We start from the raw sequence: 27,838 nt of genomic DNA, 5'->3' as shown, positions 1-27,838 counted from the left end.
TCGCCTATCCCAAACGCAGCATCCTTCTCTACAGCGTGAGATATCGCCCATGAACGCACCACGTTATGGCTTAACGCGTGGTGCTCCCGGGATTCTTTTGTGCATATACAAATTTATACCGAACATTTATCAGGGAACGGCAGCACAATTTGGTTAATTTCCGTGACCCACAAATAAACAACACCGGTGACCGAGGGAATGATTTAACGGCGCGGGAGAATCGACTTCATCCACAGAGAAGCCGTTTTTGGGGATTGTAACCAACTGAATGAAGACAAACGTGGGAAAGAAACGTTTTATTGACTAAATACGAGTGGTAATCGGTAACGGTAGGCTGAGAAATATTCAAAACACAAAACGAGCGTCCTGAGGTCACGTTTATTATTGTTGACAGGGGAAATACCGTCGACGTTGTTATAGTTATAGTATTTTATCAGTCGTTAATAGGAAACTTATTATTGTTTAAAAATATAGGGAATGTAGTTGAAATTATCTTTAAATCATTGAAATGTAACGCAGACGCATGAATGAGGTATTATTAGCTAATTTTAGTGATTATTATTCGCTGTTAGACGTATGCCTTGATGTTTGACAGTTGGAAATTACAGACGCTTTAGCAAAATAACAGATGGCATGAGCCATAACTACATCCGGTCATAGTAAACACTTACTGCATGTGTTAGCAACTTCATATGCATTTATTTAAATGAGACAAAGACCAACATTAAATAGCCTACAGTATTTACGTTCATTACATTGGTAGCCTGCTAAACATACAGTTGTTATTTTATGTACATTTTCTGGCTACAAGCCTTGAAACTGACTCTGAGAAATATATCTTCACATTCACACATTAGCATATGCAATAACTCACTAAATACATGAGCAATAAGTATCATTTAGAGTAGAAGGGGATGTCTGAATGTATGTTTGCATGAAGCCAAAGACACAGAATCATTAACAAGATTTATTTTCCATTCTCACTGTGGCAAACATTGCGTCACTTAAAATTGTTTTTTTCTCAGGTTAAATCAGCCAAACGATGTTTAACATAAACATATAAAAAAATCCATAATGTACTTGTCTTCCATTACCTGCATGGATTTCTCATTCTAAAATAATCACAGACCTCAGCTCGAAGTCTTCCACTGTCAAGAAAACATCGCTGTTTAGCGAATGTATCACTATATATATTTTAGAAATCAGATTAGAGTATTTTATCACTAAAAGTATATTAATATTCATTATTAAGAAAAGTACTTTACATATAATTAGGTCAAGAGGAACAGTCACCGACTGAAACTTGAGTCTGCCATCTCAGCTCTTTTTTCTTTCATGGAGTAACTGGATACTCTGTTGCCTGGACTTATTGAAGCGATCGCCTGCACAGAGGGCGTCACACCTCTCGGACTCCCTCACTGGACTTCCTTGCTCCTCATCACAACACTCATCTCCCTTCAGACTAGGAGGACAGGAGGAAACACCATTGGGGTCTAAACTAAGAGTGAAGCCCACCATCATCTCCCTGTTTTCTGTACTCATCTGTTCTCAGATCCAGAGGACGTATTTCTTTTGCAGAGATCCTGGACTACTTGCAGAGACCTCTTGCTCTGCAGTTTGAGCCTGTGTTTTGTGTGCGTGTGTTTGTGTGTGTGTGAAATAACAGAGACACGACTCCGAAAGCAACGCCTATCATCTGTGAAGATGTCTGCACTGCAGCTCCTGTGGTTCCCTGTGCTGTTGTGTTTAACACACGGTAAGTCACTTAAGCGCACCATGGAACATTGGAGACACATTTCAAGCCTCACAACCTTTGTCTCTGTCTGTCATTCAGGCCATGACAAAGCTGTAGGTACCGGTATAGCAGAAATCAACTGTCAAGATAAAATGTATCTGTTGTGTTTTGGATATAGATGGATAGATAGACAGATTTTAATATATATTGCATAGATATAGCAAATATATACACTATAATAATAAACTATCAATTGAAATTTTTACATACAGCTGAAGTCAAAAGTTTACATACACCTTGCAGAATCTGCAAAATATTAATTATTTTACCAAAATAAGAGGGATCATACAAATGCATGTTCGTTTTTATTTAGTACTGACATAAATAAGGAAAAATCATGCATTAAGAGCTGGGGGTGAAAACTTTTTAAATTTGAAGATCAGGGTAAATTTAACTTATTTTGTGTTTTGGGAAACATGTAAGTATCTTCTGTAGTTTCTGAAGGAAAGCACTAAATGGAAAAAACAAGATATTTAGGCAAAATAAGAAAAATGCACACATCTCTATTCTGTTCAAAAGTTTTCACCCTCTGGCTCTAAATGCCTTGTTTTTCCTTTAGGAGCATCAGTGAGCTTTTAAACTTTCTGTAATATTTGCATGTGAGTCCCTCAGCTCTCCTCAGTGAGAAAAGATGGATCTCAAAATCATACACTCATTGTTGGAAAGGGTTGAAATACACAAAAATGCTGTAAAACCACAGAATTTGTGGGACCTAAACGATTTGAAGAACAGCAGACAGATTATTTGTTCAGGACAAACAAAGGACTCATGAACAACTATCACTAAACAAAAAACACAGCTGTGGATCATGCAGGTAACAACACAGTATTAAGAATCAAGCGTTTGTAAACTTTTGAACAGGGTCGTTTTTTTATAAATTCAACTATTGTTTTCTCTTGTGGACTATTTTATGTGTGAAATATCTTATTCAGGTCAGCACTAAATAAAAAATAAAATGCATTTTGTATTGTCCCTCTTATTTTGGTAAAATAGTTAACAGTTTGCACATTCTGCAAGGTAAACTTTTGACTTCAACTTTACATGCATACATATAAATACACACACACATTTTATTCTTTTTATTACTATTATTCACTTTTCCCCCCCATAATGTTACATTTTTAATTTTATATTTCAATTATTTTTATATAATTAATATATATATATATATATATATATATATATATATATATATTATAGTGTGTGTGTGTGTGTGTGTATATATAATTACATATTTATTATATATAAAAATACTAGAATTATTACTTTATCATTATTATTATTATTATTACAAGAAGTAGCATTTGTGTTGAGTTATTTTATACTCTATTTAAAAAAAATCTTGCAGCTGAAGTGACATTAATTTCTTCATGGCAATGTTTTTTTTTTTTTTTGGCTTGGTGACCCGATCAGAGCAATTTAGCACCTGTTCAGTAGTGGTATGTCTTTGCATGTGTTTATTTAGTCTTAAATCACAGTGGGTGTGTTTATAGGTTTTGGGGTTCCCACACTGCTGAGTAAAACCCCAAACCAGCTGTCACCATTTGTAGACGCGTGTTAATGCTAAAATGGAGCCGTGTGCAATTGGGGTGGTCCAGACAGCAATATAGCTGTTCCCCAGAGCTTGGTTGCTTCTGTCACAAGCTGTTATTATCTTCTAGTTGCTTGTGAATGCTTTGTTTTGTATTGGTTCTGTAGTGGGTGTCCAAAATATGTGGCTGTCAGCGCTCACGCATTGCCTGAATATCTTTCATCTGTGACCAAAAGAAGGCCAGTGATGGAAATAAATCGCTCTCCGGGGAACAGGTGTTGTCAGTTATGCCTCAGCGTTAGATGTCCTAGTTTGCGCAGTGGGGATTTATATCCGTCCTCATGTCGTGTGTGTCGGGACGCCTATTATGAGGATATCTGTGTTTCCTGTACTAGTGGCAGGTTATGTAAACCACCAGCTATCAGCTGCTTAAATGTTACACTTGTTTGTTGAATCAATGCATTTAAATGTATCACCTTGCAAGTGATATATTAATTGTAAATTTAATCTTTATGCATAATGAACTGCTTTGTTGCAGTAATTTATTCATTTACATTAATATTTAAAATATCAAGCAGACTATTTTATCCAGAGCAACTCACAAATATGATAATAGCTTATTTTATATTAATAGCGGTTGTATTGCATTGATAATATCTATCTATCAAAATGTAATATTTCCTTAATGCTTGATGTTACGTATCATGCCTTAAGGACGGAGTACAAATATTGGAGCAGAAGGTTAAAATTAGAAGATGTGAAAGCTCAAAAGGAGAATTGTTACACAACTGTTTGTGTAACACCTTTTTGGTACAGTAAGTCATCTCTCAGGATTCTTTAAAGGGCTTTAAGAAATGTATTTAGAGGAGATGAAAGAGAGGAGTGAGTATGGGCAGATGGATAAACCATGTGTGAGAATGAAAGCGTGAGAGACAGAAAGAAAGTGCCCTGTGGTTGCCTTGGGTTATACAGTCTCAGAATATCCAAGCCACAGTATTTGATTGAACAGAATTGCTGCACGATTAGGGCTGGTGTAAATTGCTTCTGGAATTGAATGACAATGTCACCATTTAATGGCATCAAGCATGTTTTACAGCAACATTCCCCCTAGAGCATCCTGAGGTTAAATGCTTTTCAAGGACACAATGGTGATGGCTTATCATGACCTTCTGCTTGTCATTGCTGAGCCTTAAAGGAACAGTCAACCCAAAGTGGAAAATTCTGTCATTATTGTTATAAGGAATATTTGTAAGGGCTGTTTCGGGACCATGTCAGTGATGCTCCAAATAGGACAGAAAATACTAAAATAAAGCAATCGTATCCACCTTATTTTTCCCATAAGAGCGGGTGCAGCCATTTATAAATTTATGGTGTCTGGTTTTCAGTCTCATCCACGTCCAGCTATTTTTAGCCGTACAAAACAGCTAGTTTTGCTGCTTGGTATTGCAAACTGTTGTGTTTACTTACTTCTGCATTGAAAAATAAGGTGGACAGACTAAAATGTAAGACTTTATGCACTAGGTGAATATGCAGAATGGAGATTGAAATTATAAAGCTCAGACAGAGAAGAATACCAATAAGTACAACACAAACTTCAATCTGGTCCTTACAATTCAACGGCTTCAAAAGACATGAAATATGGCTATATCTCTTTGTTATATTCATTACTGTTGTTGTTTTTTAAAGAAATTAATACTTTTACTCAGCAAGATGCATTAAATGTATTAAAATTGCATAAATAATACATTTTTATTTACACAAAACAGTATCTAATTTTAATATTGGTCATTTATTGTTTATGAATTTATATAATTGCTACAAAATTTCTATTTCAAATGCTGTTGAACTTTCTATTAATTAAATAATCCTAAAATATACAGTACAGACCAAAAGTCTGGACACACCTTCTCATTCAAAGAGTTTCTTTATTTTCATGACTATGAAAATTGTAGATTCACACTGAAGGCATCAAAACTATGAATTAACACATGTGGAATTATATACATAAAAAAGTGTGAAACAACTGAAAATATGTCATATTCTAGGTTCTTCAAAGTAGCCACATTTTGCTTTGATAACTGCTTTGCACACTCTTGGCATTCTCTTGATGAGCTTCAAGAGGTAGTCACCTGAAATGGTCTTCCAACAGTCTTGAAGAAGTTCCCAGAGATGCTTAGCACTTGTTGGCCCTTTTGCCTTCACTCTGCGGTCCAGCTCACCCCAAACCATCTCGATTGGGTTCAGGTCCGGTGACTGTGGAGGCCAGGTCATCTGGCGCAGCACCCCATCATTCTCCTTCTTGGTCAAATAGCCCTTACACAGCCTGGAGGTGTGTTGGGGTCATTGTCCTGTTGAAAAATAAATGATGGTCCAACTAAACGCAAACCGGATGGAATAGCATGCCGCTGCAAGATGCTGTGGTAGCCATGCTGGTTCAGTATGCCTTCAATTTGAATAAATCCCCAACAGTGTCACCAGCAAAGCACCCCCACACCATCACACCTCCTCCTCCATGCTTCACGGTGGGAACCAGGCATGTAGAGTCCATCCGTTCACCTTTTCTGCTTCGCACAAAGACACGGTGGATGGAACCAAAGATCTCAAATTTGGACTCATCAGACCAAAGCACAGATTTCCACTGGTCTAATGTCCATTCCTTGTGTTCTTTAGCCCAAACAAGTCTCTTCTGCTTGTTGCCTGTCCTTAGCAGTGGTTTCCTAGCAGATATTCTACCATGAAGGCCTGATTCTCCTCTTAACAGTTGTTATAGAGATGTGTCTGCTGCTAGAACTCTGTGTGGCATTGACCTGGTCTCTAATCTGAGCTGCTGTTAACCTGCGATTTCTGAGGCTGGTGACTCGGCTGAACTTATCCTCCGCAGCAGAGGTGACTCTTGGTCTTCCTTTTCTTGGGGCTGTCAGCATGTGAGCCAGTTTCTTTGTAGCGCTTGATGGTTTTTGTGACTGCACTTGGGGACACTTTCAAAGTTTTCCCAATTTTTCGGACTGACTGACCTTAATTTCTTGAAGTAATGATGGCCACTCGTTTTTCTTTACTTAGCTGCTTTTTTCTTGCCATAATACAAATTCTAACAGTCTATTCAGTAGGACTATCAGCTGTGTATCCACCTGACTTCTGCACAACACAACTGATGGTCCCAACTTCATTTATAAGGCAAGAAATCCCACTTATTAAACCTGACAGGGCACACCTGAGAAGTGAAAACCATTTCAGGTGACTACCTCTTGAAGCTCATCAAGAGAATGCCAAGAGTGTGCAAAGCAATAATCAAAGCAAAAGGTGGCTACTTTGAAGAACCTAGAATATGACATATTTTCAGTTGTTTCACACTTTTTTGTTATGTATATAATTCCACATGTGTTAATTCATAGTTTTGATGCTTTCAGTGTGAATCTACAATTTTCATAGTCATGAAAATAAAGAAAACTCTTTGAATGAGAAGGTGTGTCCAAACTTTTGGTCTGTACTGTATATATCACAGTTTTTTTTTTTACAAAAAATATTAAACAGCACAACTGTATTCAACAATAATAATAAGTATGATAATAATAATACAATTTTTTGCAGGATTATGTGTCATTGAAAATTGGAGTAATGCTTTCTGAAAGTTCAGCTTTGCCATCACAGGAATAAATTCGAAAATTACATTTATAGGAGACCTATTATGCCTCTTTTTACAATATATAATATAAATCTCAGATGTCTCCTGAATATCTCTATGAAGTTTCAGCTTAAAATACCCCATAGATCGGTTATAATATAATTTTGAAAATGCCTATTTTGAGTGAAAGCAGAAACACACTGTTTTCGTGCATGTCTCTTTAAACGCAAATGAGCTGCTGCTCCCCGCCCCCTTTTTTAATAATAGAGCTGTGCTTTTACAGCTTATACCTCAGATACTAAAAAAACATCTGTTTGGTTTAGATTACCTCGTATATCATGCTGAAATCATGCGTTTTAAACCATATTTGTGACCCTGGACCACAAAACCAGTCTTAAGTCGCTGGGGTATATTTGTAGCAATAGCCAAAAATACATAGTATGGGTCAAAATTATTGATTTTTCTTTTATGTCAAAAATCATTAGGAAATTAAGTAAAGATCATGTTTTTTTGTTAAATTCCTACAGTAAACCTATCAAAATGTAATTTTTGATTAGTAATATGCATTGTTAAGAACTTAATTTGGACAACTTTAAAGGTGATTTTCTCAGTATTTTGATTTTTTTGCATCCTCAGATTCCAGATTTTCAAATAGATGTATCTCGGCCAAAAATGGTCCTATCCTAACAAACTATACATCAATAGAAAGCTTATTTATTTCTATTGAGCATATGATGTATATATCTCAGTTTTGTAAAAAATTAACCTTATGACTGGTTTTGTGGTCCAGTGTCACATTTGTTGAGTAGTTATGGTTTTCTGAGCGCACACATCTGAAGCACAGAGACAGAAAGCAGCTGTCACACGGCATGAGTACTAAACCAAGTTCTCTTTCATGTCTTATTACGCTTAAACTGTCAAATACACACAAGTTTATGTTAAAAACACATAATATACAGTTAATAAATCAATAAATCCACTGCTCTCTTGTGTTCTCTAAGGCTGGGACTCTAAATAGTGTTCTGTACAGCCAAAGACAGAACAGTTAGCATGCTTTGCTTGAACGTTCTCCATGGCATTAGAACTGGTACACTCTTGTTTGCTTGCGGAAAAAAAAAAGTTGATCTTTTTCATGTTTTCTGGGTTGGTAGATGCACTGGGGACCCAATTATAGCACTTAAACACAGAAAAAGTTTTTTATGACATGCCACCTTTAAAAAAGAAAACATGCATTTTGCATATTAATCATATTTTACAATGTTTTTATTGTATTGATCACATAAATGCAGCCTTCTTTCAAAAACATTAACTCTAAACCTTAGAAAAACAGTGTATTAGTTACATTATTAGAACTGGTAAAGTGCCTGTGCACTTTAGCAACCCCACAAAGATGATGTCCATTTACTGACTAAGAGCAATTTGTCAAACAAATGTAGTGCAGTCTCACAGTGGACATTCTTATGTTGCTGTGGATTCCATTATTTAGTGTTGTATTGTGTTACAGCATCCGGATGGGTTAAATGCAGACTAATAGAAATCAGGACCTGACATTATCACAGTCTCTGTGTGCTGCTCACACTGTGTGAGTATCCACCAATCTCAGCAGACACCTACTGTGATAACAATTTCGCCGACTGTTTAACAGCTGTATCATAAATACTACTCAAGGAGCGCCATTAGTGTAAGTTTAGACCGTCTGGTGATGGACAATGCTGTGGATGTTTGTTCAGTGTGTGCATGTTACTGGATGCTGATGATTAGCTGGCAGTGAGTGTTCAGTAGTTCTGGAGGAAACATGAAGTGATGCAGTGGGAGGTGAATGCAGATAGGAAACACTGGCAGAAAATAGTCCTGATTGAAACATTCTCATTGAAATGCATTACTATTTGAAGAAAAAAGCAAGCAACATTTCAGTAATGGCAAATATCATCAATGTTGTTATGGGTGGCTCCATTAAACAGTCTCCAAAAGTTAGATTACAAAGACACTAATAATTTAATAAAACTGTTAAATGTAAAATTTAGCAAATATCAAAATGAACATCCATTTTTCATACATAAATTTTAATGTCAGGATATTTAAATATATATTTTTATATATATATTTACTACCGTTCAAAAGTAGTGTTGCTTTCGTCAACGAAAATTATGACTAAATATCGTCGTCAACGAACCTTTATCACGTGACGAAAACGAAACGAGACGAAACGAAAATGCTGGTCATGTGACGATGACTATAATTAAATGTTTAATGCAATATCGTTGACGAATAAAAACGAGACTAAATGTGGTTTACAAAATAAAAACTATGCTAAAATGTCTCTTCCTTTTTGTTGACGAAAACGAGACGAAACGAAATGTTATAACGTTAGATTGATGTGCGCATGCCCATTAGCCAGAGCTGTATCCCTTCTTGCCTAAACCGCAGGCGACGTCACTTTCTCAAGCCCCACTCGCGGAATTATCTAGAAGACGACTACAAACGAAGTTAAGTCTGACACAGATAAACGGACCGATGGCCGGCCAGCTGGGGTTCGTCTTTGGGAGAAAAAGAAGAAAGGACATTTCTTCGAAGCGTTCCCCTCAACTCTATCATAAAAAGGTTCATTATTCAAAGCTTTTCAACACGTTGTACACTAATGACATCTTGTGGTCAAAGGTGGAAAAAGTTTCTTTTGCGTCCCAGATGCCCAAGCGATTTTTGGACAGTTGCATAAAATAGATCAATTTGTGCTACGAAAACCATAAAAAAATATTTTACTTACACAAGGTAAAAATGAATTAATCTGTAAATAAAATATAAGCATGATTCGTATTGGCATAGATGATCAAAGTAAATTAAGAATATTGTTAAGCTGACTAATATTATTATTATTAATTAGAAGTGCTTGTGAAGCGGGGATTACTACAAAATGAACATGCACAAAACTACACATGTACATATTTATTCGTTATGATTTATTCTTAAAAAGTGAATGACACTTGAAACCTCCGCAAGGGGTTTGTGTTATTTGATTTTGTTGTAAATTCAAATTAGAGCATCTTCCATGTCTGGAATTGATGTATTCTTGAGCCTATAAGGTAACAATAATATAATAAGATAACCTTGTTTGAAATGGGTTTGGCTAAATGAAAACTTTGGTTTCGTCTATACTACTAGGTACTTATGCTATATTGACTGGGTTAAATAAATTTGCATTACTAAAAAGAGACTAAAATACCATTTTTATTGACTAAAACTACACTAAATGTAATCAGTTTTCGTCGACTAAAACTAGACGAAAATAGTCATGGGTAATTCTGACTAAAATAAGACTAAAATGCTCAGACTTTTAGTTGACTAAAACTTGACTAGACTAAAAAGAGTATGAACGTGACTAAAGCTAATAAAAACTAAAATGACAGCTTCACACAAAGACTAGACTAAAACTAAAATTAAAACTGGCCGCCAAAAACAACACTATTCAAAAGTCAGTAAAATCAGTGAGATTTTTTATGTTTTTTAAAGAAGTTTCTTGCTCAAGGCTCCATTTATTTAATCAAAAATCCAGAAAAACTGCAATATTGTTAAATGTAAAATACCTGTTTTTTATGTGAATTTATTTTAAAATGTAATGTATTCCTGTGATGCAAAGCTGAATTTACAGCATCATTACTCCAGTCTTCAGTGTCACATGATCCTTCAAAAATCATTCTAATATGCTGATTTATTATCAATTTTGTTTAATTATATTTTGTTAAAAACTGATACCTTTTTTCAGGATTCTTAAATAAATAAAAAGTTAAGAAAAGAACAGCGTTTATTTAAAATACAAATCTTTCGCAAGAATATGAACTATTAAGTTTGTGGTCAGTAAACTTTTATTTTTTAGAAGTGAATACTTTTATTCACCAAGGATGTGTTAATATGATAGTAAAGACTTATATTGTTAGAAAATAATGATATTTTGAATAAATTCTGTTCTTTTTTTAACTTTTTATTCATCAAGAAATCCTGAAAAAATAATCACAGATTCCTAAAAAATATTAAGCACAGCACAACTGTTTCCAGCATTGATAATAAATCAGCATATTAGAATGATTTCTGAAGGATCATGTGACACTGAAGACTGGAGCAATGGCTGATGAAAATTCAGCTTTGCATCACAGGAATAAATTATATTTCAAACTATATTAAAATAGAAAACCATTCTTTTTAAATGTAAAAATATGTCACAATATTAATGTTTTTTTTCCTGTATTTTTGATCAAGTAAAGAGAATAAGAGATCCAGATAAGCATAACAGAATTTGTTAAAAAAAAACATAAAGAAATCTTACTGATCCCAAACTTACTGAACAGCAGTGTATACTTTAAAATCTTTTAATAGAACTCATATTTTAAGTTTACATTTCTATTTTGTCAGTGGATCCTGATGAACCGGATCGGAAACATGCGCAACAGTGATAAATATTACTTCTAAGGCATAACCATATAGTTAAAAAAAAATGACAACTCTTATTTTAATACTTCATTCAACATGTATGTCTTGCTGATCAAGCAGTCTATAATGGATCTACTGGCCAACTGTCAAGACAGCACCACTGAGCATTAGCAGACAGGATGGCTGTTTTGCTGATTAGACCTATTCGAACATCCTAGAAAGGCTGGGGCAGGGGGGTATTAATCATTTAACAGCGGTTAAAACAGGCCTAGAAACAGGCAAAGCAATGAGGAGTGAGTTCTTTGTATTCTAAGCAGATTTTTAGCAAAACCCAGCGCTGTCATGCTTGCTCAAAAAGCAGTGACGCAGGTTTTATGCACGCACAAGTCTGAAAAACTGATGTGCGTGTGAGAAAAGGTGTGTCTGGATGCGTGTGTGCGTGTCGGAAAGTGGATAAGACGTGGGGGAGGGTGCAGAGAACGTGAATGCTAAATCTGGGCAAGGGCGTGCAAGGACATAATGTATGAAGGACGTCTCGTGCTAGTTTTAAGATTTAAAGCTTGCATCAGTTCAATTGAGAAGTTGAGGAAATGGCAATTGCATGAGGTTGCAATAGAGAAAAACAGCATCTTAGAGCTCAGAAAGAACAGGCTTTGTCTTAAGATCTGGTCGCCTGGGGAAATATCACTGCCGTTTGCCATTTACCCTCCCCACCAGTGGGTCACCAACAGAATCGCTCATTGTGGATTCATTTTAGAGATTAGATTAAAGAGATGAGAACATGTGAATTCAGAAGGATGATTGTTAGACCTCAGTGACATACATGATATCACATATCGGGCGACGTATCAAAGAGCCCTTGTTTCTATGGAAAGTCTCCAGCCTGGAGCTTAGTGTTTGTCACAGATCTTTGCCATTTCCCAAGGGCCAGACTGTATATGTCACTGCTATACAGTTTGAGGCTGCTGGCTGGCATGGAAACGTTGTCCTCTGCGGCTTTTTTTAAGCCCTGAATTAGCTCTCAAAAGGGTTTTTATTCTCTATCTTTGTATCTGTTTCATTGCAACACAGTAGAGTAAACAACACTAGGGTCATGGGTTCAATTCCAAGGAAATGCATGAACTGATCAAATGTTTCCTTGAATGCAATGCAAAATGCTTTGGGTGAAAGCATTTGCGAAATTGTAGGACCATCCAAGCAGGAGCAGTCCTGAAGCAGTTGTTAAAATTGCTTAATTTGACTCTTGAATGCATTAATTCAATCCTGGGATTAAGCGGCCATTGTGCAGTCCAATCCGGAATAAATTGCATAATGTAATCTCTGTAAAAAGGGGTTATGTAATGACCCTGCCACCGCAGCGACACTGACAGAAGTTTTGACAGCTCTGAGGGCAGCTTATACTGCATATACCGTCCCTCCTTTGCTTTTAAAGAGCAACGTCTCTTTCCATCCCACTCTTTATAGTGTCCTTTGATGTATCTGCCTATTTCGATTACTTAAAATCCCCAGATCTTCTTTGCTGTCGTTTAAAGTCAGCATGAAATCGATATTTTCTTTTCATCTGTTTTGTAAATGCATGTTATTGAACTCTTTGTGACATATGTTGAACTATCCAATCGTTTAGTGTGCTTAAAGAGATAGTTCACCCACAAAATTTTATTCTGTCATTAATTACTCAACCTCATGTTGTTCCAAACCTGTAAGACCTTCGTTCATCTTCGGAACACAAATTAAGATATTTTTGATGAAATCCAAAAGCTTTTTTGACCCTGCATAGACAGCAACACTATTGACGCCTTTAAGGCCAAGAAAGAACGTAAGGACATCATTAAAATAGTCCATGTGACATCAGTGGTTCAACCATAATTGTATAAAGTATGAGAATACTTTTTGTGCGCAAAATGTCAGTTGCGTTGCTGTCTATGCAGGATCAGAAAGCTCTTAGATTCCCAGGGAACATTCTCAAAACTTTATTGTTCCAGCAAGATTTTCTAAACAAACGTTCCTTCGGTGACAATATAGTTTTATCTGATTATCCGGTCTGGGTTAGTTCACCTAAAAATTAAAATTTGCCCACTATTTACTCAGCCTCAATGCACCCTAGGCGTATATGACTTCCTTCTTTCAGACGAATGCAATCAGAGTTATATTAATAATTGTTCTGGTTCCTTTATAATGCAATAGGCAGGTGTTTCTCTTCATAAGTCAAAACAAGTTCAATAAAGATGAATAAAGGTCTACTGTAGCGAATTTATGCATTTTTGTAAAAATTTAAAACATAATAATCACTTTAATGTACCTTGCACGAACAATTGTACACGAAAGCAGCTTCGGACGGATGACGAGAAAGCAAAGAAAGCAAATGTTCCTGACTTTAGCAAAAGAAAACAAGTCTCCTCTTGGTTTCTATCAAAATCTTCCAACATTTTTCTTTATAAATCCTCCGTTTGTACTTCCAGTTCATGACTGTTGTTTTAATCTCACCATTGTGGGTCCGCGTTCATCACTTTTGAGCTTCTGTGTACAACTGTCAGCGCAAGCTAGAGAAAAGTGATTATTGCATTTTAAATGTGGATATTTTTGTTACAAAAATGCGTTGATTGACTGCAGGAGGCCTTTATTCACCCCCACCGGAGCTGTATGAGGCAGTTATAATAGATGGTTGCACTTTATTGGACTTGTTTTGGACTGATGAAGAGAAACACCTGCCCATTGCATTATAAAGCTTGAAGAGGCCAGAAAAAAATTTAATATAACTCAGACTGGATTCGTCTGTAAGACATAAGTCATATACACCTAGGATGCATAGGACGAGCAAATAATGGGCTAGTTTTAATTTTTGGGTGAAGTAATGCTTTAATAACTCAAAAAAAATTGCACAAAAAACGGTTATTTATACATTACATGTTTTTCTGAATTATTTTAGATGGATTCGTTTAAAGGAACTCTCCACTTTTTTTCTGAAGGATCAAAGTTTGCTGCCGTAATATGGCCCGAAGCAGGCGAAGTAATATCACGCAGTGCCTGAAATTAGTTCCTGGGTAGGTTAGCATTTGCACATGTGCTGCGTGATATTACTGACATTTAACATAATATTGAAATAATGCACCCCCATAGTCCAAAATAGTATAAACGTTGTGGATTTGTTATATAAAGTAAGTCTTTCATGGGTTCATGTAACATAATTTACATTTTAATAAGCCATAAAACTCTTAATACTCAGGGTTCCCTGTAAAAAAAAATGTAATCAAATTTAGATTCCAGCCATTTGTTAGCTTGTTTTAGGAGTGTGTCAGAATGATATGTTTATACCCTTCCTCCCCTTTCCTCTGAAACTGTAGTAATTCAATGACGATGAATGTCTTTCCTCCCCAATCTACCCTTTTTCTTCCTCTCCGCAGCCAATCAGAAGCCAATAAATCAATAATCTGTCAATGATGATCAGTGATGTCATGGATGTAACACTGAAAACATTTAACTCTCTGTCTTCCTCTTTCTCTCTCTCTCTTGTTTTCTTCCTCCCTTGTCTTACAGTTGGGTGTGACTCAAATTTTTTCACTTTTTTTTCCCACCTTCCTTCTTTCCTGTCAGGCATCAAAAGCAAATTATAGCTAAATGTTGTTTTCCTGAATATTGCAATGAAGAGATGCCCATAAAAAAAAAAGGCAAACTAGCAGAAAGTCCGGCAGGACGGCTTTAGTTAATAATGTAAATCTGTAGCTGTGATTGATGTGTGTGCGATGTTTCCCTGTCCCTCATCTCATTGCATATATTAAAATACTTCTCCAGAGGTCAGAATTGCAAAAAGATCATTGGTTGAGATCGATGCAGATGTCTTTGTGGAAACAGCAGGGTGAAGTGTGAGAGAAAAGATACTTGGAATATCAGGTGTGTTATTTTTTGCTAGTGTTTGCGACTTCCTAGCATATATAGAGACTTGCATCTATATATGAAAGTAGATTAATGACTCGAAAAAAGGATCACGGCTCACCGCTAACCATTTATTTCCCCTCAGAGCTTATTTTCTGTTAGGTCAACAAAAGCTAAGCAAATATACTGTGCTCTGAGGTCACAGTTAATTCGGACTATTTTAATACACAATCAGTTTTCATGAGTGGAAATAAAGCTTGCAAGAAAACGCTCTGCCTTGAACTAAAAAAAGCCAGCATGCATAATTCCAAAAAATGGGAACGCACGCAAAAAAAAAACTAATTTAAAGAGAAGATTTCAACATACTAATGCCTGTCAGTTCAAAACAAAAAAGTGGGCATCGACCTAACAGAGTGTTTTATGAAGTCAACCAGAATGTGTGTCTGCTTCTGTCACTGAATGTTTTGTTCTTCCTCTAGCTTGGCTCTGCCATGGGGCGTGTGTGGAAGTGGACTCCGACACGGAGGCAGTGACGGGTCGTGGCTTTAAAATGAGCTGCATCTCTTGCAAGATGAGAGGGGAAGTACCGGCCTCGGCCACAGTGGACTGGTGGTTCATGGCCAAAGGCGAGAGTGAATTTTCACACGTGAGTTTGAGCCCAAACACCAGACATTACAGCTTGATATGGTGCATTACGTCAGTTAACATGTAGTTGCTTTTATAAAGTGTGAAATGCACAAAATAATCTATGCACGTTAATTATGTGCATGGTAAAATAAAACATCACAACCTCAAAGCAGATCTAAAACTGCTGCATTTTTCATGCAAAGCCAAGATCATGCATTTTTTTTGACAGTCTTCATGGTCTGAAGTGAATTACTGCACACCATTTCCAGCGAAGAACAGTTTGCAGTGGAACTAGCAGGCGCTTTGTTTATGAGGAAGGCAGTTTAAAGGCATAGTTCACTCAGAAATGACAATTCTGTCATTAATTACTCACCCCATGTTGGTCCAAACCCGTAAGACCATCATTCATCTACAGAACACAAATTAAAGATATCTTTGATGAAATCCAAGAGCTTTCTGACCCTAAATATACAGCAAGAGACAAAAAGTATTCTCATAGCTTCATAAAATTACGTCACATAGACTATTTTGTCGATGTTCTTGGTACCTGTCTGGGCCTGGTTCGTGGTAGGCTGTTTATGGAGGGTCAGAAAGCTTTTGGATTTTATCGGAAAAATATTCATTTGTGTTTCGAAGATGAACGAAGGACTTACAGGTTTGGAATGACATGAGGGTGAGTAATTAAATGACAGAAATTTCAGTTTTTTGGGTGAACTATCCCTTTAAATCCCACTTTTTGTATGTTTAACTGCCAACTATGTAAATAAATGGCTATATTGACTTAAATTGAAATTATTATATTATTTGAGATGATAGAGTGCGTCAAATGGTGAGAAACATCAAACTAGTACAGTTTTTCAGAGATATATACAAATATTTGACTGCAGAATGCTGTGATCGACCAATTAGAATAAAACATTCCAGAGTAACCTAATAGTTTCAGCATATTTCCAAATTAAGCAGAATATTCAGCAGGAAATTGCTGAATTTAAGTTGATTTGCTCAGATTTGTTCCATGAAGATATTTTGTAAATTGCCAACTGTAAATATAATCAAAACAATTTTTGATTAGTAATATGCTAAGAACTTAATTTGGACAACTTTAAAGGCAACTTTCCTAATATTGTGATTTTTTTTGCACCCTCAGATCAGGTGGTTTATAAATCTCAATTTAAAAGCAAAAAGACCCTTATGACCTTATGTTTGTTATGCAACAATGAATGAGAATGAGAGATAATTACATAACTTGAGGATTGATAGCATGATCTATTCAAAAAAATAAGTTATTGGTGTATTAAATGTAATGCAAAGCAAATTCTATCTCCTGAAATTTTCAGTTGCCACAATTTTTAGCCAATTTATTTCCATGACTTCTCCGAAGTTTTAAAAATAATACATTATAAATGTAATCGGCATCCAATAGAAACTATGTTATCACTGTTGAATGTTGAAACCGTCTACACTATAAAAACAATGACTAATGCAAATAAAAGATAACAGTTTTACAAGGATTCTTTCTACTTCAAAATGTAATGTTTAATTCAATGTGTCACTTTCTACTGTTTTGTAAATATGTGTAGAATTTATTAGAAATTGAGTGAAATTATAATCAATTATATATTAAATTATATTATATATTACATACAGGGTGTGTGAAAGGTAACTAGGCAAATAATTAACTTGTAGTATCAATAATTATATTAATCATTTATATAATTATACAATATTAATACATAATAATAATTTAATAATTATTTTTTAAATAAATTTGTATTAGAAATATAGACTAATACCCATTTTTAATGTGTTGGTTTAAAGATGTCCACGTCAAATGTAAAGTGTCTACTTTTAAGTTTTTGAAGAATAAAATGTCATTTAGTGTAATACAATATTTATGTAAAAATTCAATCAACATGCTTATTCTGACTTGTGCATATTAAAATATATAAAATAATAAGGGAGCATATTAAATTTTATTGTGTTTTAAATAGTAAAAAACACCTTACTGACATATGGGCAAAAGCCAAGATATGTGGCACATTTTAAAAATGTAGAATTACAACTAATCAGTATTTGGGGTGAAAGTAATTTGTCTTTTAGGATGTCACAAATTGATTTTTGTTGTAAATATGACTGACAAGACTGTTACACTAAATGACATTTTAGTGGGTTTCTTCTGTAAATTAGGGAAAAATTTATAATATTTATTTTTTGCTCAGAAAAAACAAAACAAAATGCAACTAAATTAAATAGAGAACTTTTTAATATTTTTTACATTTGTTTTTATGTCTAAACCTTTTTTCGTCTTCTTAGTTTTTTATTGATTATGATTTTTATTTATTGATACATTTTTCTAATTTACATGACACTGAAAACGTCAAATTAAAAATTACTTGATATTTCTTTTTTCTGACCGTTAAAGGGACAGTTCACCCCCCCCCAAAATAAATTCTGTCATCATTTACCATTAACCTTTCTTTCTTCTATTGAACACAAAAGTAGACATTTTGAAGAATGTTGGTAACCAAACACCTGATGGTAGCCATTAACTTCCATTTTATTTTTTCCACATTGTTGGGTTACCAACATTCTTCAAAATATCTTCTTTTGTGTTCAACAGAAGAAAGAAACTCATACAGGTTTGGAACAACATGAGGGTGAGTAAATGACAGATTTTTCATTTGGGGAGAACTATCCCTTTAACCCAATTGTGCAGACAGGGGGCAGTGTAGCCCACAGTCAACAGCTATTTTTAGAGACCTGAAATGCTGGAGAATTTAATAATGGCTCTTTCGTGTGCTGAATCAAATACAGTGTCCTTCACACTAGTTATTTGTCATAGCAGTCTCACATGCTAACAGTACCTTTTTTTTACAATTAGATCTACAGTTATGCAGATATGACAGGCTACATCATGGATGACCGCTTCGATGAACGCCTGGCTTGGAATGGCAGTAAAAAAACCGAGGATGTGCAGGACGGCTCAATTTACATCCTTAACGTCACCTTCAATGACACTGGCACCTATCGATGCTTCTTCGACCGCATCCTTGTCTTCACCAATTACGAGTACCGCACCAACGCCACCAAGTTTATCAGCCTCAACGTAGTAGGCAAAGGTATGTTCATTAAAGCAGACAGTAAGAAATTTACATGAGAGGATACAAGTGCACAACAGACCCAAATCAAAGTAAGGAGGCCTGACAATATCCTCGATTCAGCCTTGAAAGGAACACAAGAGTGTGTCCATAAAGAAAGATGAGCCAACACTGAATAGAAATGCCTTTGAAACGTCAAAATCAAGGACACTGTCATTGGCTTTACACGGCCCTGAAAGCAAATAGTTGTCATAGCAGCAGCATCAAGGCTTTCATCGTTGGTGTCCTTAACTCACCAATGCTTATCGGTTTGAAAGCAAGGATGTTTGAAATCTAATGCACATATTTTATTTGCCCAGAGTTATTTCAATATGTTTACAATATTTCTATTGTGGATTGATGTAGCAACAATTTTTTTTTCTCAAGATGGAAGAATGATACAAGAAAAATATAGAAAATGTGCAGGAATTTAGAATAAACAAATATTAAAATACAAATTATAAAGCAGTCAATGATGTTGTTATTGTTGACTATAACAAAAACTGTCTACTAAATAAAGCTAAAATACGATAAAATCTAATTATTAGACAGAAAACTTAAAGATGTGAAAAAAATGTGCAGGAAAACTGAATAAACAAATATTAAATTACAAATTATTTTACAAATTATTTTTAAAAAATCATATTCTATTAGTCAAGTAGTCAAGTGATGTTATTGTTAACTACAACAAAAACTAAGTCTATTGAATATAATATTTGATAATTGAAAAAAAGCTCAAATACAATACAATATCATTATTAAATGGAAAACTTAAATATTAAACAAAATTAGCCATGGCAACTAACTAAAATAAAATATTAAAAGTACTAAAACTACAAAAACAGATATAAATATCAATTAAAGCTGAACAGAAATATTGGTAAAAAATTAATAAAATGACAAAAACAGAAATACTAAAAAAAAAAAAAAAATCCACTCCACTGAACATTTTTTGCAAGATAAAACATGACAATAGAAAAAAAAACACCTATGCTAAGAAAATGTGCAAAAAAACAGAATAAACAAATATTAAATTATAAATTATAAAAAAAAAACCTTGTGTATAAAATCATGCCCCATTAGTCAAGTAGTCAGTAAGTTATTGTTAACTAAAACAAAAACTAAATCTATTAAATATAATATTTGATCATTTAAATACAGCTAAATTCAATAAAATATAAACATTTGGTGGAAAAATGTAAAATTTAACAAAATTAACCATGGCAACTAACTAAAGTTAAAACATTTAAAGTACTAAAACTACAAAAACTGAAATAAATATGAATTAAAGCTTATTTTTTAAATATAAAAAACAATAGAAATGACAAAAAAATTTAATTACTAAAATTTTAACTAAAGTTCAAATAAAAACAGAAAATATAAAAATAACTAATGTATAAAATCATGTACCATTAGTCAAGTGGTCAATGATGTTGTTATTGTTAACTAAAACAAAAACTAAGTCTATTAAATATAAGATCTGATTATTGAAATAAAGGTAAAATACTTCAAATAAAATTATTAGATGGAAAACCTAAAAATTGGCCATGGCAGCTAACTAAAATAAAATATTTTAATTACTAAAAATACAAAAGCGAAATAAACAAGGCTAAACAGAAATGGAACAAAAATGACAACAAAATAAATTATTATTATTCAAAAAATAATAATTATTAGATGGAAAATATAATCAAAATTAGCCATGGCAACTAACTACAATAAAATGTTTAAGTACTTAAATAAAAAGCTAAACAGAAATATATAAAAAAAAAAAACTAATAAAAATGACAAAAACATATATTAACTACAATATAAACTAAAATTAAAACGAAAACAGAAAATAATAGTTACAGGTTTAGACTGAATGCAAGGCATTTAATCTCATATATAATTTTTTTTTTTTTTTTTGGAGTCTAATAGTCTTCTTGAAAAGTCTAGAAGATTTGAATAAAATGCTAAATAAACAGCCTGTACTTTTTTTTGTTGTTGTTGCACTCAAAATCAGCTTCTGGAAATCGGCGCCACATGCCCAGTTTTAATGCTTCTGCTGAGAACTTCTGTCTGTCCACTTGGACAAAAGCCGTCATGTCATATATGCTGACGGTGAGAATTCAATCTCACGTGTCTTTATTTCCTGAGTCAGGTCTACATCAGCACTATTGTCACTACTGATCATTATGTGAGTCGGCATCTATCTTACACAATACTGACAGTGCTGAAATCTGCACAAATGCTACAAAATGACCCTGAACCACAAAACCAGTCATAAGGGTCAATTTTCAAAATTGATTATACTTGCTGAATATATGCTAAGCTGAATATATAAGCTGTTTTGACCCATACAATGCATTTGTGGCTATTGCTACAAATATACCTTGTGCTACTTATGACTGGTTTGACTGGTCTTATGACTGGTCACAAATACTTATATCATTGAATCTTTGATCTGAATTGATTTTTAATTTTGTTCTCACTCACCCCCAGCTACACGAGGCACGGCGTCCATCTTATCTGAGATCATGATGTACGTATCCATCATTGGACTGCAGTTGTGGCTGGTGGTGGAGATGGTCTACTGTTACAAGAAGATCGCAGCGGCTGGAGAGGAAGCCCTGAGAGAGAGCGAGTGAGTCGCATGTCTTTACATTTCCATTTTCCTCAGACTTCCTTTCTGTTTGCTCTTCCTTTAAACAAACACCTGTCTGCCTCAATGAGGATGTCCAGCTATTAAAACACAAAAATGGGATTAAATAGACAAATTTGTATACCACCATGAATGGACGAGAAAGTCTATAGAGGTTACAGTGGTGTGAAAAAGTGTTGGCCCCCTTCCTGATATATATATATATATATATATATATATATATATTTTTTTTTTTTTTTTTTTTTTGCATGTTTGTCACACTTTAATGTTTCAGGTCAAACTAATTTAAATATTAATCAAAGATAACCCAAGGCCTGATTACTGCCACACCTGTTCGCAATCCAGAAATCACTTAAATAGGACCTGCCTGACAAAGTGAAGTAGACCAAAAGTTCCTCAAAAGCTACACAACATGTTGAGATCAACCTCCCGCTCTCTCTATTGCAGTGGTTCTCAATCCTGGTCCTGGAGGACCCCTGCTCTGCACATTTTGCATGTCTCTCTTATTTAATTCACCTGATTGAGATCTTCAGCTTGTTAGTTCAGTTAATGGATCTCTACTAATGAGCTGATGATCTCAATCAGGTGTGTTAAATAAGGGAGACATACAAAATGTGCAGAGCAGGGGTCCCCCAGGACCAGGATTGAGAACCACTGCTCTATTGAAACCAACACGCAAGTGGCTTAAACTGCAATTCATCGACTAGCGGCTAGAGACTGGCTGCAAAAGGGAGTCAGTCCCATTGACTCCCCATGTTAAAATGCCCAACTTTACAGCAGAAAAAAACATGTTTACAGCCTGGTTCAAAAAGTGGTTTTAGACTATATAGCTAATCTCGCCCTTCATGTCAACTGTGAGGGGGGTGAAATTTTTTATAACTCATCCGTTTAAGTTATATTAAGCCGTAAAGTTCTGCATAATTAAGGGCGTGGCCACTTGAGTGGCAGGGAGATTGCCGTTGCTGTCACCACTGGCTCGCTAAGTGGGCGTGGTTTCAGCACCCAGCTCCACCCACGTCCCGCCTCTTTGCCCATTTTCGATTATCCGGGAGAGACGCGCGATGACACGATTCCAAGATGGCGACGGCGAATCCTGCCCACTATAGGCTTCAAAATCGCTCTTCAGAAACCTACGGATGACGTCACGGACACTACGTCCATATTTTTTTACAGTCTATGGTTGAGATCCAAAGAAATTCAGGAACAAATGAGAAAGAAAGTAATTGAGATCTATTAGTCTGGAAAGGGTTATAAAGCCATTTCTAAAGCTTTGGGACTCCAGCGAACCACAGTGAGAGCCATTATCCACAAATGGCGAAAACATGGAACAGTGGTGAACCTTCCCAGGAGTGGCCGGCTGACCAAAATTACCCCAAGAGCGCAGAGACGACTCATCCAAGAGGCCACAAAAGACCCCACAACAACATCTAAAGAACTGCAGGCCTCTCTTGCCTAAGTTAAGGTCAGTGCTCATGACTCCACCATAAGAAAGAGACTGGGCAAAAATGGCCTGCATGGCAGAGTTCCAAGACGAAAACCGCTGCTGAGCAAAAAGAACATAAAGGCTCATCTCAGTTTTGCCAGAAAACATCTTGATGATCCCCAAGACTTTTGGGAAAATACTCTTTGGACTGACGAGACAAAAGTTAAACTTTTTGGAAGGTAAGTGTCCCATTACATCTGGCGTAAAAGTAACACAGCATTTCAGAAAAAGAACATCATACCAACAGTAAAATATTGTGGTGGTAGTGTGATGGTCTGGGGCTGTTTTGCTGCTTCTGGACCTGGAAGACTTGCTGTGATAAATGAAACCATGAATTCTGCTGTCTACCAAAAAATCCTGAAGGTCAATGTCTGGCCATCTGTTCGTGACCTCAAGCTGAAGCGAACTTGGGTTCTGCAGCTGGACAATGATCCAAAACACACCAGCAAATCCACCTTTGAATGGCTGAAGAAAAACAAAATGAAGACTTTGGAGTGGCCTAGTCAGAGTCCTGACCTGAATCCTATTGAGATGCTGTGACATGACCTTAAAAATGCGGTTCATGCTCGAAAACCCTCCAATGTGGCTAAATTACAACAATTCTGCCAAGATGAGTGGGTCAAAATTCCCGCACAGCGCTGTAACAGACTCATTGCAAGTTATCGCAAACACTTGATTGCAGTTGTTGCTGCTAAGGGTGAAGTTTAGGGGGCAAACACGTTTTCAGACAGGGCCATGTGGCTTTGGATTTTGTTTTCCCTTCATAATAAAAAACATTCAAAAACTGCATGTTGTTTACTTGTGTTTTCTTTGATTGATATTTAAATTTGTTTGAAGATCTGAAACATTAAAGTGTGACAAACATGCAAAAAAATCAGGAAGGGGGCCAACACTTTTTCACACCACTGTATATGGTAAACTATATGGTTAATTTTGCAAACTTGGGAGTGCATTAGCACTTATATTAATAATATATATTAAAAATATATATGTATAAAACTTTTAACATCTACGGAAATGGCAATTCCACAAGAGATTCTTTACAATTGAAAAGGTTTCATTAGTACCTTTATTTTTTAAAGGAAAAGTTTACCCAAAAATTAAAATTAGCTGAAAATTTACTCACTCTCAGGCCAAGATGCAGAGTTTGTTTCTTCATTGGAACAGATTTGAAGAGATTTAGCATTACATCACTTGCTCTCCAGATCCTCTACAGAGAATGGGTGCTGCCAGAATGAGAATCCAAACAGCTGATAAAAACATCACAATAATCCACACAACTCCAGTCCATCAATTAACATCTTGTGAAGTGAAAAGCTGGTTTCAAAGCAAACAAACAAATTTAAAACATCTGTTTTATGGATTAAAAAAAATAATAATTAAAAAAAAGATTGAAAAAAATTACATTTCAGCCTCTAGTTTCCACTGCTTTTCTTCCTTCAAAACTATATTTCCCTTAATCCCAAACAGATCTGTATTTTTCTGCAAGCTGCTGTTTTCAAAACCTGCTGTTCTTCTCTTCATGACCTTTTCTGTCCCTTCTGTCTTTCTTTCCCTTCTTCCGTTCTCTTAGGGCGGAATATTTAGCTATAACCTCGGAGAGCAAAGATAATTGTGCAGGTGTAGCGGTGGCAGAATAACACAGGTGGGTTAGTTAAAATGTAACCGTTATGCTGACATTTAGACTATTCTGTATTCCCAGTAAGTTTAACAATCTGTCTTTCATTTCATTTCAGGTCCAAAAAAAGTCTCAAGCCAAAAGCTTGATGCTCTGTCCATCACCAACGGCCTCCTCCGTCACCCTCACCGGCTCTCTGTGAAACCGCAGGGCTGCTGTTTTGACCTTTGTGTACGGCTGTGATAGAACCGCCATCAGGGAGAAACAGAGTCACACATTACATAAAAAGGAAATGTTTTGTTTTAAGGCTGTAGATGACAACTTTGAGGTTAACAAATGAACGTTGCATCCATTGGTTCAAGGATTAATCTGTAACACAGAACACTGACTTGTACATACGTGTTGTAGCTTTTAACACCTCTTTGCTTTTTCCACATAATGAGAACTCAGCTTTAAATGTGATCACCTATCTACTGAGCCACAGGACATCACAAAATATTATAAAGTGTATAAAATCATTAGTATATTTACTGAGCCAGAGAAAAAAAATGAAAACATATCTATTAATATCATTATTTAAAGATCAAAAATACATATTGAAAAATAGACAATTCATAAAATATGAACTCTGTTATAGCCTATATACATTAGGAGTGTAATGGTACACATATTTGTTGCGAAAAAATAAAAATTAAGAGCTTCAAACTAAGTTTTCATCAGCGTATAACTTACATTTTACGATTATATCCTATTCTGTAAATGTTTAAAATGAGTCTTGCCTAAATTTCACAGACTTCACTGAAGAATCGCTGGTGTGCATTGTCGCATTCTGGCTAAAATATCCAAATTATTCTTCAACACAAAAGTAAGCCTATGGGCAAGCCTTCTGGTTCATTAGCCGCTATACGAAACAAGAGAATAACAACAACATGTAGTAAACTTAAAACTGTTTGCACTACAAACTAGTGTGTTCATAATTAAGATAAAGCATTAATATGCTAAAAACAAGCGTTGCTGGACGCCAGTGAGACCGGAAACCGCGCCCACTTTTACAGGAAAAAAAAAAAACTTTTTAAAATTTTGCTAAAATATGTTTCAAAAGTGGAAGCATTTAACATGTCTTCCCTCATTTTACAACAAAATCAAAAAGTGCATCACGTTTTTTTCCCTAACAGAACTTTAGGCTAGTTTGTTGACTAAAGAACTCTAATACATTTACGCTGAGTAAAATTGCTCGATTTCCGCTGTAGCGAAATATTTGTGTACTGTTACACCCCTAAATATACATACATAAATCATAACATCTCATGTTTGGCAGCTGAGAACTTTTATTAGCATTACAAAGCTAATGCCAACCACTATTAACGCACATTTACAAGAGTTTCCTATCTGAACCAGAACTAACCAAGCTAGCAATAACATTTCCAACTTTCTCACTGATACGTAATAGTTCACTAAAAATGTCATTGCATCTACAAAACATCACGACCAGCACTCTATATTTAGTCTTTACTGTCTTGGTATTAAATAGGACCGAGTTTTGGAACGGTTCAAATTATTCTCTGAAAAGAAATAATGCGATGCTAATGTCACATTATATATGTTAATACCATAGACGTCAAGAAAGTGCATTGTTGTGTAAGATTCATAGCCGAATTCAATCACTAATGTGATACATATATTATTAAAATACAATGTGCCGTAGACGATGTGTGCTATTAATCATTTCCCATGTTGGCCTCACAAATCCTCCCGTTTTCTTTTCGTCTTCGCTGACAAGATAATCAAGGGCTGCATGAAATCGATTGATAATGACTCAAAAGTTTAAAGTGTGCCTCCTGTAGGAACGATGATTAAGCCTCTGGCTCTACATGCATGATGATTTCAAAAGCAAACGGAATGAGAAGGCATGAATCAATTGTACTCATTCACAAGTGCAGTAAAAACGCTTCCAGTTTTTCCTCTCCCTCTTAGTAGCCAATTTTCTGGTAGTGACTATAGAGGGCAGCACAACACTGCCAAAGTCTCACTGCCTTTATGCATGAATGAACATTCTTGAGACTTCCCAACTCTGGTTTTTCTTACTTTTTATATCTTTCATTCGGTGGTTGTTCCATTGGTAGATTTCTACTGCATGATTTTAAATAGACTTTTATGAATACCTTAAACACTCACAGTTGTAACGCCGGATCCGTTTCATTCTGGACCGAGTACAACTGACTCCACAGCTGCTTTTAGTGCTGTGATTTCTAAAACATCGATGGTTATCGTATTAACACTTAGATGTCACAGAATATCGTCACTATTTGACAATGTCTGCACCTCTGTGGGAGTCTGTACAGTATCAGCAACGACTAAACGGCCTCAACGATTCCAGGATGCATTTCATGTTGAAGTGAAAATGTTGCTTGCCAAATCAATTATGGACAAGATAGTATACAATAAAATACATTTAAAAATACAACTGATGTGTTTTTCTTATCTTTTCTCTCTTGAGATCTACCCTTTTTTTTTTATCGAGTGTTTTTCACTTTTAGTCAAAGGCCTATAACTCCTGAATGGAATGAGATATCTTCGCCAAACTCAGAACACTTATGTAAGAGCTCAATCTGAGATCACAGGACAAAAATCACATAGCTTGACTATATGGTGGCACTATAAGAAGAAAAAAAAATGGCTATACCTACTCAACCATGTGTCCTATCAACATGAAAATCGCTGGAAATGTTCTTGGTCCAAAGTGCCACAAGTGTCTATAAGGACATTTGCATCTCTCAAAAAAACATGGCCCCTGTTGGCTGACAAAGTTTGAGCACCTATTAGACAAGGTTAACGGACTGTTTGACTCACGGCCCCAAAGGTCTGTGAGAAATTTGAAAGAAATCAGCCACTGGGAGGGCAATATCGCATTTTTCAAGGGTGTAAACTATTGTACATTGCGCTGTTTTCCACACATATATGCAATATTTGTATCATATGATAGACCTCCTCATTCCAGACAACTTTGCCTGTAGAACCACTGCTGTCAGCTGACAAGATGTATAAAAAAACTAGTCCTAGGTGTCGCTCTGGAAAAAATAAACATTGCA

The 27,838-nt window shown here is 35.4% G+C and overlaps 1 protein-coding gene across 3 annotated transcripts; it reads left to right on the top strand.

Annotated features, from left to right (window-relative positions):
- scn1ba (sodium channel, voltage-gated, type I, beta a) lies at positions 1–27,213 on the top strand. 3 transcript variants are annotated; one of them, XM_073847200.1, is made up of 6 exons: positions 1–1,756; positions 15,720–15,886; positions 18,749–18,986; positions 21,489–21,630; positions 24,705–24,776; positions 24,868–27,213. In XM_073847200.1, exons 1-5 carry the CDS (start codon positions 1,705–1,707, stop codon positions 24,769–24,771), a joined length of 666 nt encoding a protein of 221 aa, XP_073703301.1. In that variant the 5' UTR covers positions 1–1,704; the 3' UTR covers positions 24,772–24,776; positions 24,868–27,213. The 3 variants fall into 3 exon arrangements, with proteins under 3 accessions (XP_073703301.1, XP_073703302.1, XP_073703303.1); XM_073847202.1 differs by lacking the exon at positions 1–1,756 and adding an exon at positions 14,348–15,258; XM_073847201.1 differs by lacking the exon at positions 24,705–24,776.
- Positions 27,214–27,838: the final 625 nt, after the last annotated feature.

The sequence above is a fragment of the Garra rufa genome, chromosome 9 (genome assembly GCF_049309525.1).
Source record: "Garra rufa chromosome 9, GarRuf1.0, whole genome shotgun sequence".
Taxonomy (NCBI): Eukaryota; Metazoa; Chordata; class Actinopteri; order Cypriniformes; family Cyprinidae; genus Garra; species Garra rufa.
This window is presented reverse-complemented; position numbering and strand designations above follow the sequence as displayed.

What these genes read in the sequence shown, in the direction of transcription:
- scn1ba (XM_073847200.1), top strand. Translation starts at nt 1,705, where the DNA reads ATGTCTGCACTGCAGCTCCTGTGGTTCCCTGTGCTGTTGTGTTTAACA. An exon ending in GCTGTTGTGTTTAACACACG is followed by an intron (nt 1,757 to 15,719) that starts GTAAGTCACTTA and finishes TTCTTCCTCTAG; the next exon opens with CTTGGCTCTGCCATGGGGCG. An exon ending in GAAGCCCTGAGAGAGAGCGA is followed by an intron (nt 21,631 to 24,704) that starts GTGAGTCGCATG and finishes CCGTTCTCTTAG; the next exon opens with GGCGGAATATTTAGCTATAA.